Genomic DNA, 13069 nt, shown 5'->3' with positions numbered 1-13069 from the left:
CGGAAGTGAGCACGCCGCGGAGTGCAAGCGTGCGGCTCGAGGAAGCGGGGATGGGGCAGAGGAGCGGGGTTCGTTACAGTACTCCCTCTGAATAGGACGGCTCCTGACGGCCGCGCCGCCGCGAGGAGCGCAAGGGGACAGAACGAGCGTGGGATCTCGCGGGGAACAGAACGAGAGTGTGATCTCGCGGGGAACAGAACGAGCGTGTGAGCTCGCGGGGAACAGAACGAGCGTGTGAGCTCGCGGGGAACAGAACGAGCGTGTGAGCTCGCGGGGAACAGAACGAGCGTGTGAGCTCGCGGGGGGGCAGAAGGCACAAAAGGGAAATGAAACAGTCCATGGGGGTCAATGGGCAGTTCAAGACAAGGTCAGGGGGAACATAGTGGACAGGCGGGTGGTCGGGAGGTCTAGGGGGCAGCCATAGGGCAGAGACTGGGTCAGGAGGTCTGTAAGGCAACTGGAGGACAGGAATAGGGTCCGGAGGCCAGGGAAGAGGCCACAGGACAGGTAGAGGGTCAGGAAGTCCGGGCTGAGCCGTGAAAGGCGGAGCCGTCAGAGGCGGCACCGTAGTTGGCTCCGGAGGTGGGGTCCTGGAAGGCTCCGGAGGTGGAGCCGACGGAGGCTTTAGGGGCGAAGGCCTGGAAGGCTCTGGAGGTGGAGCCGAAGGAGGCTTTAGGGGCGAAGGCCTGGAAGGCTCTGGAGGCAGAGCCGAGGGAGGTGACGCCGTGGGAGGTGGCGCCGTAGAAGGCTCCAGGAGTGAAGCCCTGGTAGGCACTGGAGGCAGAGCCAGGGGAGGTGGCGCCGTAGGAGGCTTGGGAGGCGGAGCCGCAGCAGGCTCGGGAGGCGAAGCTCTAGAATGCTCTGGAGTCTTAGGGAGCAGAGCTGTAGGAGGCTCGGGTGGTGGAGCCGTGGAAGGCTCAAGAGGCGGAGCCCTAGGAAGCTCTGGAGTCTTTGGGAGCAGAGCCATGAGAGGCTCGGGAGGTGGAGCCGTGAGGAGGCTCTGGAGGGGAGCCGTAGGAGGCTCGGGAGGCAGAGCCATAGGAGCCTCTAGTGGCCGAGCCCTGGGAGGCTCGGGAGGTGGAGCCGTAGGGAGGCCTCGGGAGGCAGAGCCATAGGAGCTCTGTAGTGGCCGAGCCCTGGGAGGCTCGAGAGGCTTGAGGGGGGAGCCTTGAAAGACTCGAGAGAGGGAGCCCTGAGAGGCTTGAGAGGAGGAGGAGCCCTGAAAGACTCGGGAGAGGGGAGCCCTGAGAGGCTTGAGAGGGGAGGAGCCCTGAGAGACTCGGGAGGGGCGGAGCCCTGAGAGGCGGAGGAGCCCTGAGAGACTCGAGAGGCGAAGCCGTGAGAGGCTTGAGGGGTGGAGCCATGAAAGACTCGAGGGACGGAGCCCTGAGAGACTCGGAGAGGCTGAGCCGTGAGAGGCTTGAGGGGTGGAGCCATGAAAGACTCGAGGGATGGAGCCTTGAGAGACTCGAGAGGCGAGCCGTGAGAGGCTTGAGGGGTGGAGCCATGAAAGACTCGAGGGATGGAGCCCTGAGAGACTCGAGAGGCGAAGCCGTGAGAGGCTTGAGGGGTGGAGCCATGAAAGACTCGAGGGATGGAGCCCTGAGAGACTCGAGAGGCGAAGCCGTGAGAGGCTTGAAGGGTGGAGCCCTGAGGGACTTGAGGGGTAGAGCTCTGGGAGGCTCGTGAGGAGGAGCCCTAGGAGGCTCGTGGAGGGGCCCTTGGAGACTCGTGGAGGCGGAGCCCGGGAGGGCTCAGAGGGGCGAGCAGAACCCGACAGAGCCGTGGGAGACTCTGAGGGCGGAGCAGAGGTCTGCAGAGCCGTGGGAGACTCCGAGGGCGGAGCAGAGGTCTGCAGAGCCGTGGGAGACTCCGAGGGCGGAGCAGAGGTCTGCAGAGCCGTGGGAGACTCGGAGGGCGGAGCAGAGGTCTGCAGAGCCGTGGGAGACTCCGAGGGCGGAGCAGAGGTCTGCAGAGCCGTGGGAGACTCCGAGGGCGGAGCAGAGGTCTGCAGAGCCGTGGGAGACCCTGAGGGCGGAGCAGAGGTCTGCAGAGCCGTGGGAGACTCTGCGGGACCCTCTGCGGTCTTGAGCACAAGACGAGACTGGGGAGAAGGGGCCCTCTTCCTTCTCTTACGCCTCGCCAACAGGGGACGTGGCCATGGGGACGGTCGAGGCTACAGGCCCTGGCTCGCTGACCGTGGCGGGCATGGGCGCTGGCTCGCTGGTCGTGGCGGGCATGGGCGCTGGCTCGCTGGCCGCGGGCGGCATGGGCGCTGGCTCGCTGGTCGTGGCGGGCATGGGCGCTGGCTCGTTGGCCGTGGCGGGCATGGGCGCTGGCTCGTTGGCCGTGGCGGGCATGGGCGCTGGCTCGCTGGCCGTGACAGGCCTCGTGACTGGGGCCGTGCCAGGCTTCGAGGCTGGGGCCGTGACAGGCCTCGTGACTGGGGCCGTGACAGGCTTAGGGACTGGGGCCGTGACAGGCTTAGGGACTGGGGCCGTGACAGGCTTAGGGACTGGGGCCGTGTAAGGCTTCAAGACGGGGGCCGTGTAAGGCTTCAAGACGGGGGCCGTGTAAGGCTTCGAGACGGGGGCCTTGGTGTGGAGCGCTGGTTCAGTGTCTGCCTCCCCCACAGTGAACGAGGAACCAGCGTACAGTAGGGCGAGGTCAATATACTGAGCCAGGTTGAGGGAGCAGCGACCACCAGGCATTAATGATGAGGTTGGCTCATTCAGTCCACATTGAAAAATAGTCTTCAGAGCCACCTCATTAAAATTCACCTGGTTGGCCAGGGCACAAAAATCCACAACATAATCCTCCAAGGGTTGACTCCTGGCGCAAACACACGAGTCGAGCCGCTGGCTCCACAATGTTAATGGTGGGGCTATGGGTTACATAACCGCTGCCTCGCAAAAAACCCCTTGGTCAGCGTCCGAAGAGCCGTCAAACCTCTCAGGGGTTGAAGGCTCACGGCGCCAGAAATGCGCTGGGAGCATAAACAGGCTCAGGGACAGACACAGGTAGAACAGGGTGACAAAAGTCAAACAAAGTGCTTACCTGCTGTCCCTGGGCCGTGAGTGCGTGGTAATCTCTCCCAGCCGCAAATCCAGCGCTCAGAACACGCCACAAAAATCCGCTCTAGAGAGCTGCGCTGAATCCAGTGAGCGTACATTGTGACTGTCTACGGTGTGGTTGGTTATTCTGTAACCCGCACAAGAAGAGACAGTCACAATGTAAGTCAAAAACTGCTTTTATTAAAACAATAAAAGCAGGCAACAGTACAAACGGGCAAATCCAGTGAAGAGTCGTCGAGGGAAGCGTAGGGTCAAAAGCCGGGGAATCAAAGAGAGTAAAGGGGGGCCAAATCCGGGAGAGTAGTCGAGGGGAGCGAGGGTCAAAGCCGGGGTAAACAGGATGTATATAAGAGGGGACTAGAGGGAGCAAAAGGCAGGGGAACAAGAGGAATAGGGGGCTGGCAAGCTAAGAGAAGGGTCAAAACTAGACGAGACTAGCGGGGGCAAAACTAGACGAGACTAGCGGGCAACGATACGGGAACTAAATACATACAATAACCAACCCGAGTGAAACGAAAGGGTTGTGATATATATAGGGGAACAAACGAGCGGTGCAGGTGAAACGAATAACTAGGTGATGGGACGAGTGCAGGTGTACATAATAAAGGGGTGATTGGGAAAGTGCCGGTGGTCATAATGTTCTGGCCACCGGAGCGTGCATGCGAACATGAGTCAGAGAGGGGAGAGAGTTTACGAGCGAGAGCTCGTAATTGCATAAAGAGCGTGAGTGCTCGAGGGAGGAAAAAAAGAGCGTACGAGCTCAAGGGGGCGGAGCGAGGGAGCGGGAAGTGAGCACGCTCGCGGAGTGCAAGCGTGCGCGCTCGAGGAAGCGGGGATGGGGCAGAGGAGCGGGGTTCGTTACAATAGGAAAATAATTACATTTATTATAAAGCAGGCATTTAGACCCGCTTCGACAAATCCAAAAATAACAGTTTCAGGATTCATTGAAAAACTCTGGTTTGAGAAACAAACGAACATCTTTCCAAAGTTGCAGAGAAAAAATGCACGACCAAAACAAATGAAGAGTGTCATTCTGACAAAAACAGCAATTAGTGTCAAAATCAGATCTGAAATTTTTCTTTCAAAACATTTTGACAGGGTAAATATTAGGGCTGCACGATTTGGACAAAAAGTCATATTGCGATTATTTCGAAAAATATTGCGATTGCGATTTGAACTGCGATTATGATTCATGACATGTTCAACTGCAAAAAGGCTAACCCAGTAAAAACTGGGGTGTTCACATTTGAGCCCTCTTAAAAAGAACCAAACTGAGACCTTTTTTCAGTTCAACCACAAACAAATAAATATAAACAGTGAAACAAAGTCTTCTTCATATCCAAATATTACCATCCACCATGTACCCGTTTTTGTCCATTTTGTGATGGGGTCTCAGCTCACTAATCATCATCATTAGTTTGTGAAACACAGTCAACTTGAATATTAGGGATGCTCCAATCAGGATTTTTAAATCTGACACAGATCTCCAATTTTCATCTCATCTATCGATACTGATCGAACTTTTTATCAGCAGCTGTCAAAACTGGTTATATAAACCGCTTTCTGCTCAATGTCACTGTTAACTAAATGTCCCTGTTTCCCTCTGGATCTCTGTCCCTAATCATAGTTGTTGCCCAGTTTTTGCTGTCAAAAATAATGTTGGTTGATTGAAAAATTCAGTATAAACAAAATGTAATTTTAAAATATAAATGAAACTCTTTATTCTAAAGCCTTAAAAACTAGTAGGCTTATGCAAACTATTCTTTACTGTATATGAGATAGTCCTAAAGAATGTTGAACTGATAACCCTGTAATTAAAGTTAAAGTGAACATTTTGGTTAGTTTGTCACCATTTAATTTAATTATTTGTATTCATTATATTTAATTTAGCAATGCATTATATTATAGTAAAAAATATTTGATAGATTTTAGGGCTGTCAATCGATTAAAATTTTTAACCGAATTAATTACATGGTGTCCCGATTAATTAATCGCATATACAAATATTTGCTGAGAGCCCCTCATATAACAATAATTCAATATATAATGATGAAATAATTATACATAGTTATCTTTAAATATTAAAAAATGATATATATATATATATATATATAATAAACAAATATTCAGATAATTAAAATGATCTACATTCCTGCAGCAGAAGAGTTCATCATTAATAAGACACAAAAAGCGGTTTTAGAATACAATGTATTGATTATTACCATATTATTGATCATAAGACAATCATTGACACACAGTTCACAGCAATCCATTACACAAGTGAATTTGTCAATCATTTGGAGATTTATTATGATTTATTATCAGACATTTTTTTTATTTTTTTTTAGAAACAAGCCAGGGGTACACATAGTACACAATACTACAGATATAATTTACAATAATGCCAAGACATTATATTAATTACATAGTGCAATGGTTTTCAGTGCTTTGGAGTTGTTGGAGGTACAAAGAGTATTTAAATAATATTTCAAGTCTTCACAAAAAAGTGCAAATAGGGGCTTAACTTATCAAATCTGTGAAAACCAAATAAAACGTCTTTAAAAAGCAAAGAAAAACTAGTTAAAATAGAGGTATGTACAAACAAACAAACTTTTCATCACCACATTACAGAAGGAGCAAAGTGGATCTATTTCAGCAGCATGTTTCTTAAATAAAGATCGACGGGGTAAAAACGCTGTAACAGTTTAAAGGACACCTCCTTAACCTCGTTGTGTATGTATGAGGTAAAGACCGTACGACCTGCGTCAGACATGCTTGTGTCGCGTCTCGGGTGTGTTGCGTCATAAAAATAAAATGTTTAGGTCACTGTGTCGAGTTAAACATAGTTAAACTTTAAACACATCTTAAAATCCTTTAAAGATCGCATTTGCGCTCCAAGTGTTTCGAACGCAATACATTGTTTTCTTCACTGTATAAACTGTGTGTTGCTCACACAGCTGAAATTTCGATTACTGCCCTCTGGAGTAAACAGGTGGTACCACAAGCTTGAATTTCTCAGTTAAACATTGCGATTAAAGTGCGTTAATTTTTTAACGCGTTAATTTTTGTCAAATTAATCGCACGTTAAAAGCGTTAAATCGACAGCTCTAATAGATTTATTATATGTATGTTCCTTCCTTTTCATTTTGTTGGATGTTGGTAATATTAGTTCCGTTTCACTTGTTTCCGCGGGGAGTGTAATAAGTGCGACACGGTGTCTCGTGAGAGGTAAACAAATGACAGGAGAATGAAGAGCGCGTGTTTCCGGACTCTGCAGGTGTTACTGTAAATGCTGATTGCTCAGCAATCATTTAATAAAGACGTTTGAATTATACGCCATCTTGTATTCTGCGTTGTTATTATTATGATACATGTGCCTTGCGGACACTGAGGTGCTGCTACCGCAGATAATAATAAAAAACGCATCACGCAGGACGCGCATGTTTAGTGTAAAATGCGTTTAGCGCACGTGAGCAAACTGAATGGAACTCTGAGCACTTCTGTTACTGTAAGCATGAGAGGGAGATGTGGAGCACAGAACCGCTCTTAAAACACTGTAACAACGCACTAATTTAATATAGACTGGACTGAGCAGCGGAAATAAACTTTAAGGGAGCAGACTATTTATTTATTAAATCGCAAAAGGTCATATCGCGGTTTCGATTTCATTTCGATTAATTGTGCAGCCCTAATAAATATTATGAATTAATTTAAAAGAGATTTCTTTTTAGCTTTTTTGCATGGACCATATAGTTTTCCAATTTAAATGATCAAAGAGTCCAATATGAGATTGCAGACGGGGCAGAGACAATGTTCTCAAGGAATAGAGATCTTATTTTATGATTCCTTCCTTTCCTCAGTGAAACATCTCACCAATAAGAGTGCTTACAGGTTTAGGAGAGGGTAATGAACCTAAAGAGAGAGTATTATTTTATAAAATATTATAAATCATGTGTAAGCCAGATGGAATAGCATCCATAACTGTGGCAAACTCTTTAGGAGTTACTGGTGTATTATATTCTGAAATTAATTCAGTATACCTAAAAAGCAAACCGTCATTATTAAAGAGCTGTCTAATGTGAAATATTCCATTACTGAACCAGTGATTACAGAACAATGACTTATTCTAAAATAGAATGTTCCTTTTGTTCCATGTAACACCGATGAGGAGAACCGTTATGCTTGTAAATGAGAGTCCGTGCTAAAAGAACGTGTTGGTGAAAGTTAGAAAGCTTGACAGAGTTTTTGAATATTATAATTACATAAAAGAACAAATTTTGCACCACCAAGTTGTGAGAAGGCAAGCTGAGGGAAAATGTTCCAAATACAGGAGGGATTTTTAAGGAATCGATTAAGCCAGTGTGTATTAATTGTGTTATTTAGTGAGCTGAAATCAATGACGTTTAAGACACCCTTTTTATGAGAACTCAGTATCACCGACTTCTTCAAATAATGGGATTTGTTTTTCTTTTTACGTTTCTATACTGTACCTGTGGAACAAGGTTCTTAAAAGATTCCATGATCCTAGAGCTCTTGGCTTCTTGATAGTATGAGAAGCATCCATTGACTGTGACCACAAAAGCAAGTACAAGTCCCAGATACAGCTGTAAAAATATTGTAAGAGCTGCTCCATGTCCTTCTGCTTCTTTTTCCCTTCCCTCAGAACTAAAAACAAAAATCTGTTATCGAATATCTACAGAAGGGTATGAATACATTTTAAGCCACTTTTGAGGTTAAAATTTTGTGCCCAGGGACCTCTGCTTTTTAAATCCGTGCCTGCATCCATGGTAAGCGATTGACGACTGTATAATTTTGTTATGTGGCATCCAGCACCAAGTGATACATCTGATTACTCAAATAGCATCTTTACATGAAATCAAGCATTATACTGTAAGTTTGGATTCTTGATGTGAATTTCACGTCTGTTGTCAGTCAACAGAGCACAATGGCCCCCATGTCCTTCACAGTGCCTCAAAAGTTTAATCTACACACTTATAATGCAGTATACCCCTATCAGCATACCACAGCTGGGGGTGCTGGAACAGCTTGAACATTTCTTTCTTGAGTTTCATCCATTTGTAAGGCCCCTGTAGCCTTCTTATGTGTTTGTCAAATGGGAGAAATCCTGTTTATGACAGTGAAGGGCTTCTATGTCCCATACTTGAGTATCTGAATCTAAAGAAATATTAAAAATATTAAATTTTCATCCAACAAATACTGGACTGCTGTCAATATGCTTCAGAACACACAGATGATCATTAACATTCATTTTCAGTTGATAAACGGTAAAAGACGGTAAATTTGGTAAAAGATCCCGCAGACCCCACTGCTTTGGCCGTCTCTGGACCCCCTGTGCAGTTTTGTAGAGAATATTTTTGTGATAAATATCGATATCGAACAATATGTAAAAGATTATCGTGATAACAATTTTGGCCATATTGCCCAGCCCTAGCTAGTTGTTGTTGTTGTTTTTTCAGCAATTTCAAGCATTGTATCGTGTTCATTCCTCAACACATTGACTGATGAGTTTCTAGAGAAAGCAGTTTCTTTTTCTGCCATTTGTGACCTAATATTGACCTTCATACATGCCAGTCTATTGCACACTGTGGAACTCAAACACAGAGACAATGTTCAGCTTCATTTAATGAACCAAATAACTTTCAACTGTGTTTGATATAATGGCAAGTGATTTTCTAGTACCATATTAGCAAATTAGCGAGATGTTGTGGCTGATCGGTGTGTGTACATACTGGTTTGTGGTGAGTTTACTGGTGCACTATGGCTGATGTTGTTTCATTCAGGTGGATGCTGCACACTGGTGGAGGTTGAGGAGATTCCCCTGTTCACCGTGTAAAGCGCTTTGAGTGAAGTGTCAGAAAAGCACTATATAAATGTAACGTTCATTCAGACATACAGAGACAGAACAAAGAATAAATCTAAATGACATATTTGACAAAAAAACTTCTTGCCTTCCTGAATACAGTTATTATACATTTGCAGTGCCAGAGAAAAGGTAAAACACATTTCATAAAGCCAAAACATCAAGGTACTGACATAAAACCTACACGTGATCATTTGTGGATCGAATTAAAAGGTAAATGAATAAATGTTGTAAATAGACAACTAGAGAATACAGCGACAAAGTGAAAATAATACTGTATTTATTTCCTTTGTTATCATTTAATTGTACTCCAATGTATTGTTTTTATTGAGGTTGGAGGACATTTGAATTAATGAATGTAATGACTGTATATACACATGCTGTATTACTTTATTTAGATTATTGCATTCAAATTACTATATTTTGTAATAAATTTTAATAACATCGTAGATAAAACAAATGAAAAAAGTAAGAGAATAAATTCATAGAAAAGCAGATGTCTTGTGTATGATACTGCAGACCACAAAGTCTCACTATCTGTGGCTTTCCCTTTAAATAAGAACACATTACCAGATATAGGGTGACCATACGTCCTCTTTTTCCCGGACAGGTCGTCTTTTTTATTTTTTTCTGGACATGTCCTCTTTTTCGGACCTTAAAAATGCATCCGGCCAGGATTTCTAAATTTGCAAAAATGTCCGGGATTCAGCTGTGCTTGCATTATGATGTGTATCTGGTCTAATACTTTATTTTGAGTGTGCACATGTTTGCATTGCTTTAACCCCTCTTTGCAAGTCCCGCCTTCTCGCGCACCAATTAGTCAATTATAAGAGGCTTGCAGCAACTATTGGCCAAATTCCTATCTGTCAATCTTTTGAGCCCTTTACCCCCCATACACACACACACACAAAAAGGTGTCCTCTTTTTGGAAAACCAGAATATGGTCACCCTACCAGATATCTTGCAGACAACAAGGATTCATTTTCATGCTAACAATCAGAGTAACAATAGTGCAGGATGATGACTCAAAAACTTCCTCAATTTATCCTTATCTAAGCAAAAAAACAAACAATTGTCGTAGTGTTCCAGTATGGTTCCTTCTTTAAAAGAAAAAGCAGCAATGTACATTGAGCACCATTCAAGCAAGCAGTTTAATATTTTTATACATTCAGTGCCATATACTAAAAGAATCGATGTATGCACGGACCACAGGAGGGCTCAGGGTTTACATGTTTGTCAAACTCCTCTCGGTCAGTGGAGTCATTCATTGGAGCACTTTTCAATGCAAAAAAACAAAAGAAAGAAAAAGTTAATGATCATTTCGAAGAAAGTTCATTTTAGGTCATTCTAATCTGGTGTTTGACATTGCAAAATTAACAATTAAAATTATAACAGATAAATGAAAAACACAAATTTTACATTATAAACAAAAATGAACAGTTTATGAACATTTAAGTCACAATCTGGAGCCCTGTAATTGCTTTTATAAAGGGGTCACCACATATTAAAATATTAAGGAAATAAATGTTCATTAATATTAATACTATGGTTTATAGTGAGGAAAGTATGTGTGTTCCTTTCTGAAATATCAGTAAAAGTTTAAAGTTGGTTCAATGAGCCCATGTGATGATGTCAGACATGTATCAGGTTGATGAATACACATTCTTTAACACACTTCTACAGACTAAGAATTTGGGTACTTCGATATGAAAACTACCATCAGACTCGGGTGTAACGGTATAACGGTATTAACGTGCCTTGCTAAAGTTATTGGCAGTTTAATATATTTTTTATGATATATAGGACTACAACTAACAATTATTTTGATGATCGACTAATCTAACGATTATTAGAGAGATTGTTCGACTATTCGAGAATGACCAATAATGAACAAAACTGCAGGGTATATATATATATATACAAAAGGAACTAATGAGGCAGTAGAAGACAGGTGAGGATAATGTGGAACAGATGGAAGTGATGAGTGCAGTGCACTATGGGTAATGTAGTCTGGGACAATAATTCAAAATAAGAGTCCTAAAGAAAACATGGAGACAGACTGTGATTACGTTTCCATCCAAGGATTTTTTTAAGGGAAAAAGTTTTAGCGCATCAAAATAAAGCTGATGGAAATGCAAATTATCGCTAAAACTTCACAAGTGCCGACATAATATTTATGTATAACTCTAGCGCATAAACTCATATCGATACATCAAATGTCGGAAAAAAAAGATTTGGAAACAATTTGTTGAGAAAATTGGCATTAACGCAAAAATGTTGTGTCACATGACAGAATTTACCCCAATTGTTAGCCCGTGTTAATCAAGACAGAATATTATGATTCAATACATCATGAGTCATCATGTTATAATCTAGCTGCAGCAAACGCGCATGAGGGACGAGTGACTCCGCGCGAGAGCGTTTATCAGCCGGGAGAAGTTTGAAACTTTATCGCTCTGTTTTTCACACTGTTTTTCACACTCTGCTCTAATCAAGACTCCGAGAGGGATAAAGGCCGACTGTGGACAGTTGTGTGACAGAGAGAGAGCGTTTACAGGCAGCTGTCCAACATATGTGTGTGTTTGTGTCTTTTGGGTTAAGTTTGTCAATAAATATTATTTATATTATCAAGCCGGTTCTCGCCGCCTCCTTTCCATTAATCCCTTTACAGTGATTAAATGAATGGGATCGTCTACAATATTTAACACAAACAAATCGTTTCAGCCCTAACATGAATACATGAAAACAGAAAGGAACTTTATTAACCTCTAATAAAAATCCACGTACTGTCGTCTCTAGAATAAATCATGTCTTACCAGTAAACAGATCTTTCTCATAGACTGGATCACTGGTCTTTGGTTTAGGGACAGGCTCTGTAAAAGACACCATTTAAAAATTTATAAGAGTAAAATCCACCAAGACTACAACAACATAATGAAGTCAAAAATGATTAAACTACCGTAACATAATATTCTGTTGGCAGTATCATATAGCTGTGCCCTCACATCCAATGATTACCATACTGTGGTACATGTCCAAAAAACATGGTAGAATCTTAGTACTTATTGGTTTGTTTAGATCAAGAAACTATTAATCTTATTACCATTTTATTCTACGGTACATACTAATATATGTCACAGACTATTACTAGTTAAGTGTGGCATCTGTTTGAGGGAAAATCTATACTAATAATCTACATTCACTCACCCATAACAGTCAAGGTGAATTTATTTTGTTGCTCTTTACTGTTGATCTCAATGGAATAAACTCCACTATGATGAAGCTTTAAACCGGTTAAAGTGATTTCTCCAGTCTTCTCATCGAGAGTTGCGATGTCTTTAAATTTAGGATTCGGAACGTCAACACCATCCACAGGCTCCCACTCAATCACCTTGACCATAATTCCATCATTGTCTGTGTGTTTCCATAGAATGCTGGTGGTAGGAGAAGGAATATTGTCTGGACGAAATGTGACATCATCACCCACTGCTCTCTTCACATCTTGACCTGTGAATAAAGAGAATATGTTAGTGAACATTCAATAAGCATGTCTTTGCCATGAACAGATAAAAAGTACCATTGTTTTTTATATTGTTCTCTAACATACCAAGATATCATATTTATCGTTATACATTGGAATATCATACAAATACTATGATAATCATTCAATATAATGACATGTGTTTGTGTGTTTATGTTGTGTGTGTATGTTTGTGTACATGTGTTTGTATGTGTGTATTAGTGTATATGTGTTTGTGTGTGTATAAGTGTTGTGTGTCTGTTGTGTGTGTCTGTGTGTATGTTTCTGTATGCAGAGGTGTATAGTAACGAAGTACAAATACTTTGTTACTGTACTTTGAAATCTTTTCTAATGTATTAAAAATAAAAAACAACTTCATGGCTTGGTTTGTGCTCTGACATGCACTGTTAACTGTGGGACCTTATATAGACAGGTGTGTGCCTCTCCAAATCATGTCCAATCAACTGAATTGACCACAGCTGGACTCCAATCAAGTTGTAGAAACATCTCAAGGATGATCAGTGGAAACAGGAAGCACCTGAGCTCAATTTTGAGTGTCATGGCAAAGGCTGTGAATACTTATGCACATGTGAT

At 43.1% G+C, this 13069-nt stretch overlaps 1 protein-coding gene across 22 annotated transcripts in view; it reads right to left on the bottom strand.

Annotated features, from left to right (window-relative positions):
• Window positions 1–13069, bottom strand: part of LOC127643460 (uncharacterized) — a 119969-nt gene that overhangs the window by 36629 nt on the left and 70271 nt on the right. For 19 of the 22 annotated variants that reach the window (XR_007970520.1, XM_052126246.1, XM_052126231.1 and 16 more), the window contains one exon: window positions 12163–12462. The exons of 1 other annotated variant lie outside the window; for it this stretch is intronic. Coding sequence is in view for 20 of the 21 variants with exons in the window: in XM_052126246.1 (XP_051982206.1) it covers window positions 12163–12462 (300 nt within the window). In the remaining variant the exon portion in view is untranslated. The remainder of the gene's footprint in view (window positions 1–12162; window positions 12463–13069) is intronic. 2 more of the 22 variants (XM_052126232.1, XM_052126242.1) reach the window with 1 other exon arrangement.

The sequence above is a fragment of the Xyrauchen texanus genome, chromosome 5 (assembly GCF_025860055.1).
Source record: "Xyrauchen texanus isolate HMW12.3.18 chromosome 5, RBS_HiC_50CHRs, whole genome shotgun sequence".
NCBI classification, from domain to species: Eukaryota; Metazoa; Chordata; class Actinopteri; order Cypriniformes; family Catostomidae; genus Xyrauchen; species Xyrauchen texanus.
This window is presented reverse-complemented; position numbering and strand designations above follow the sequence as displayed.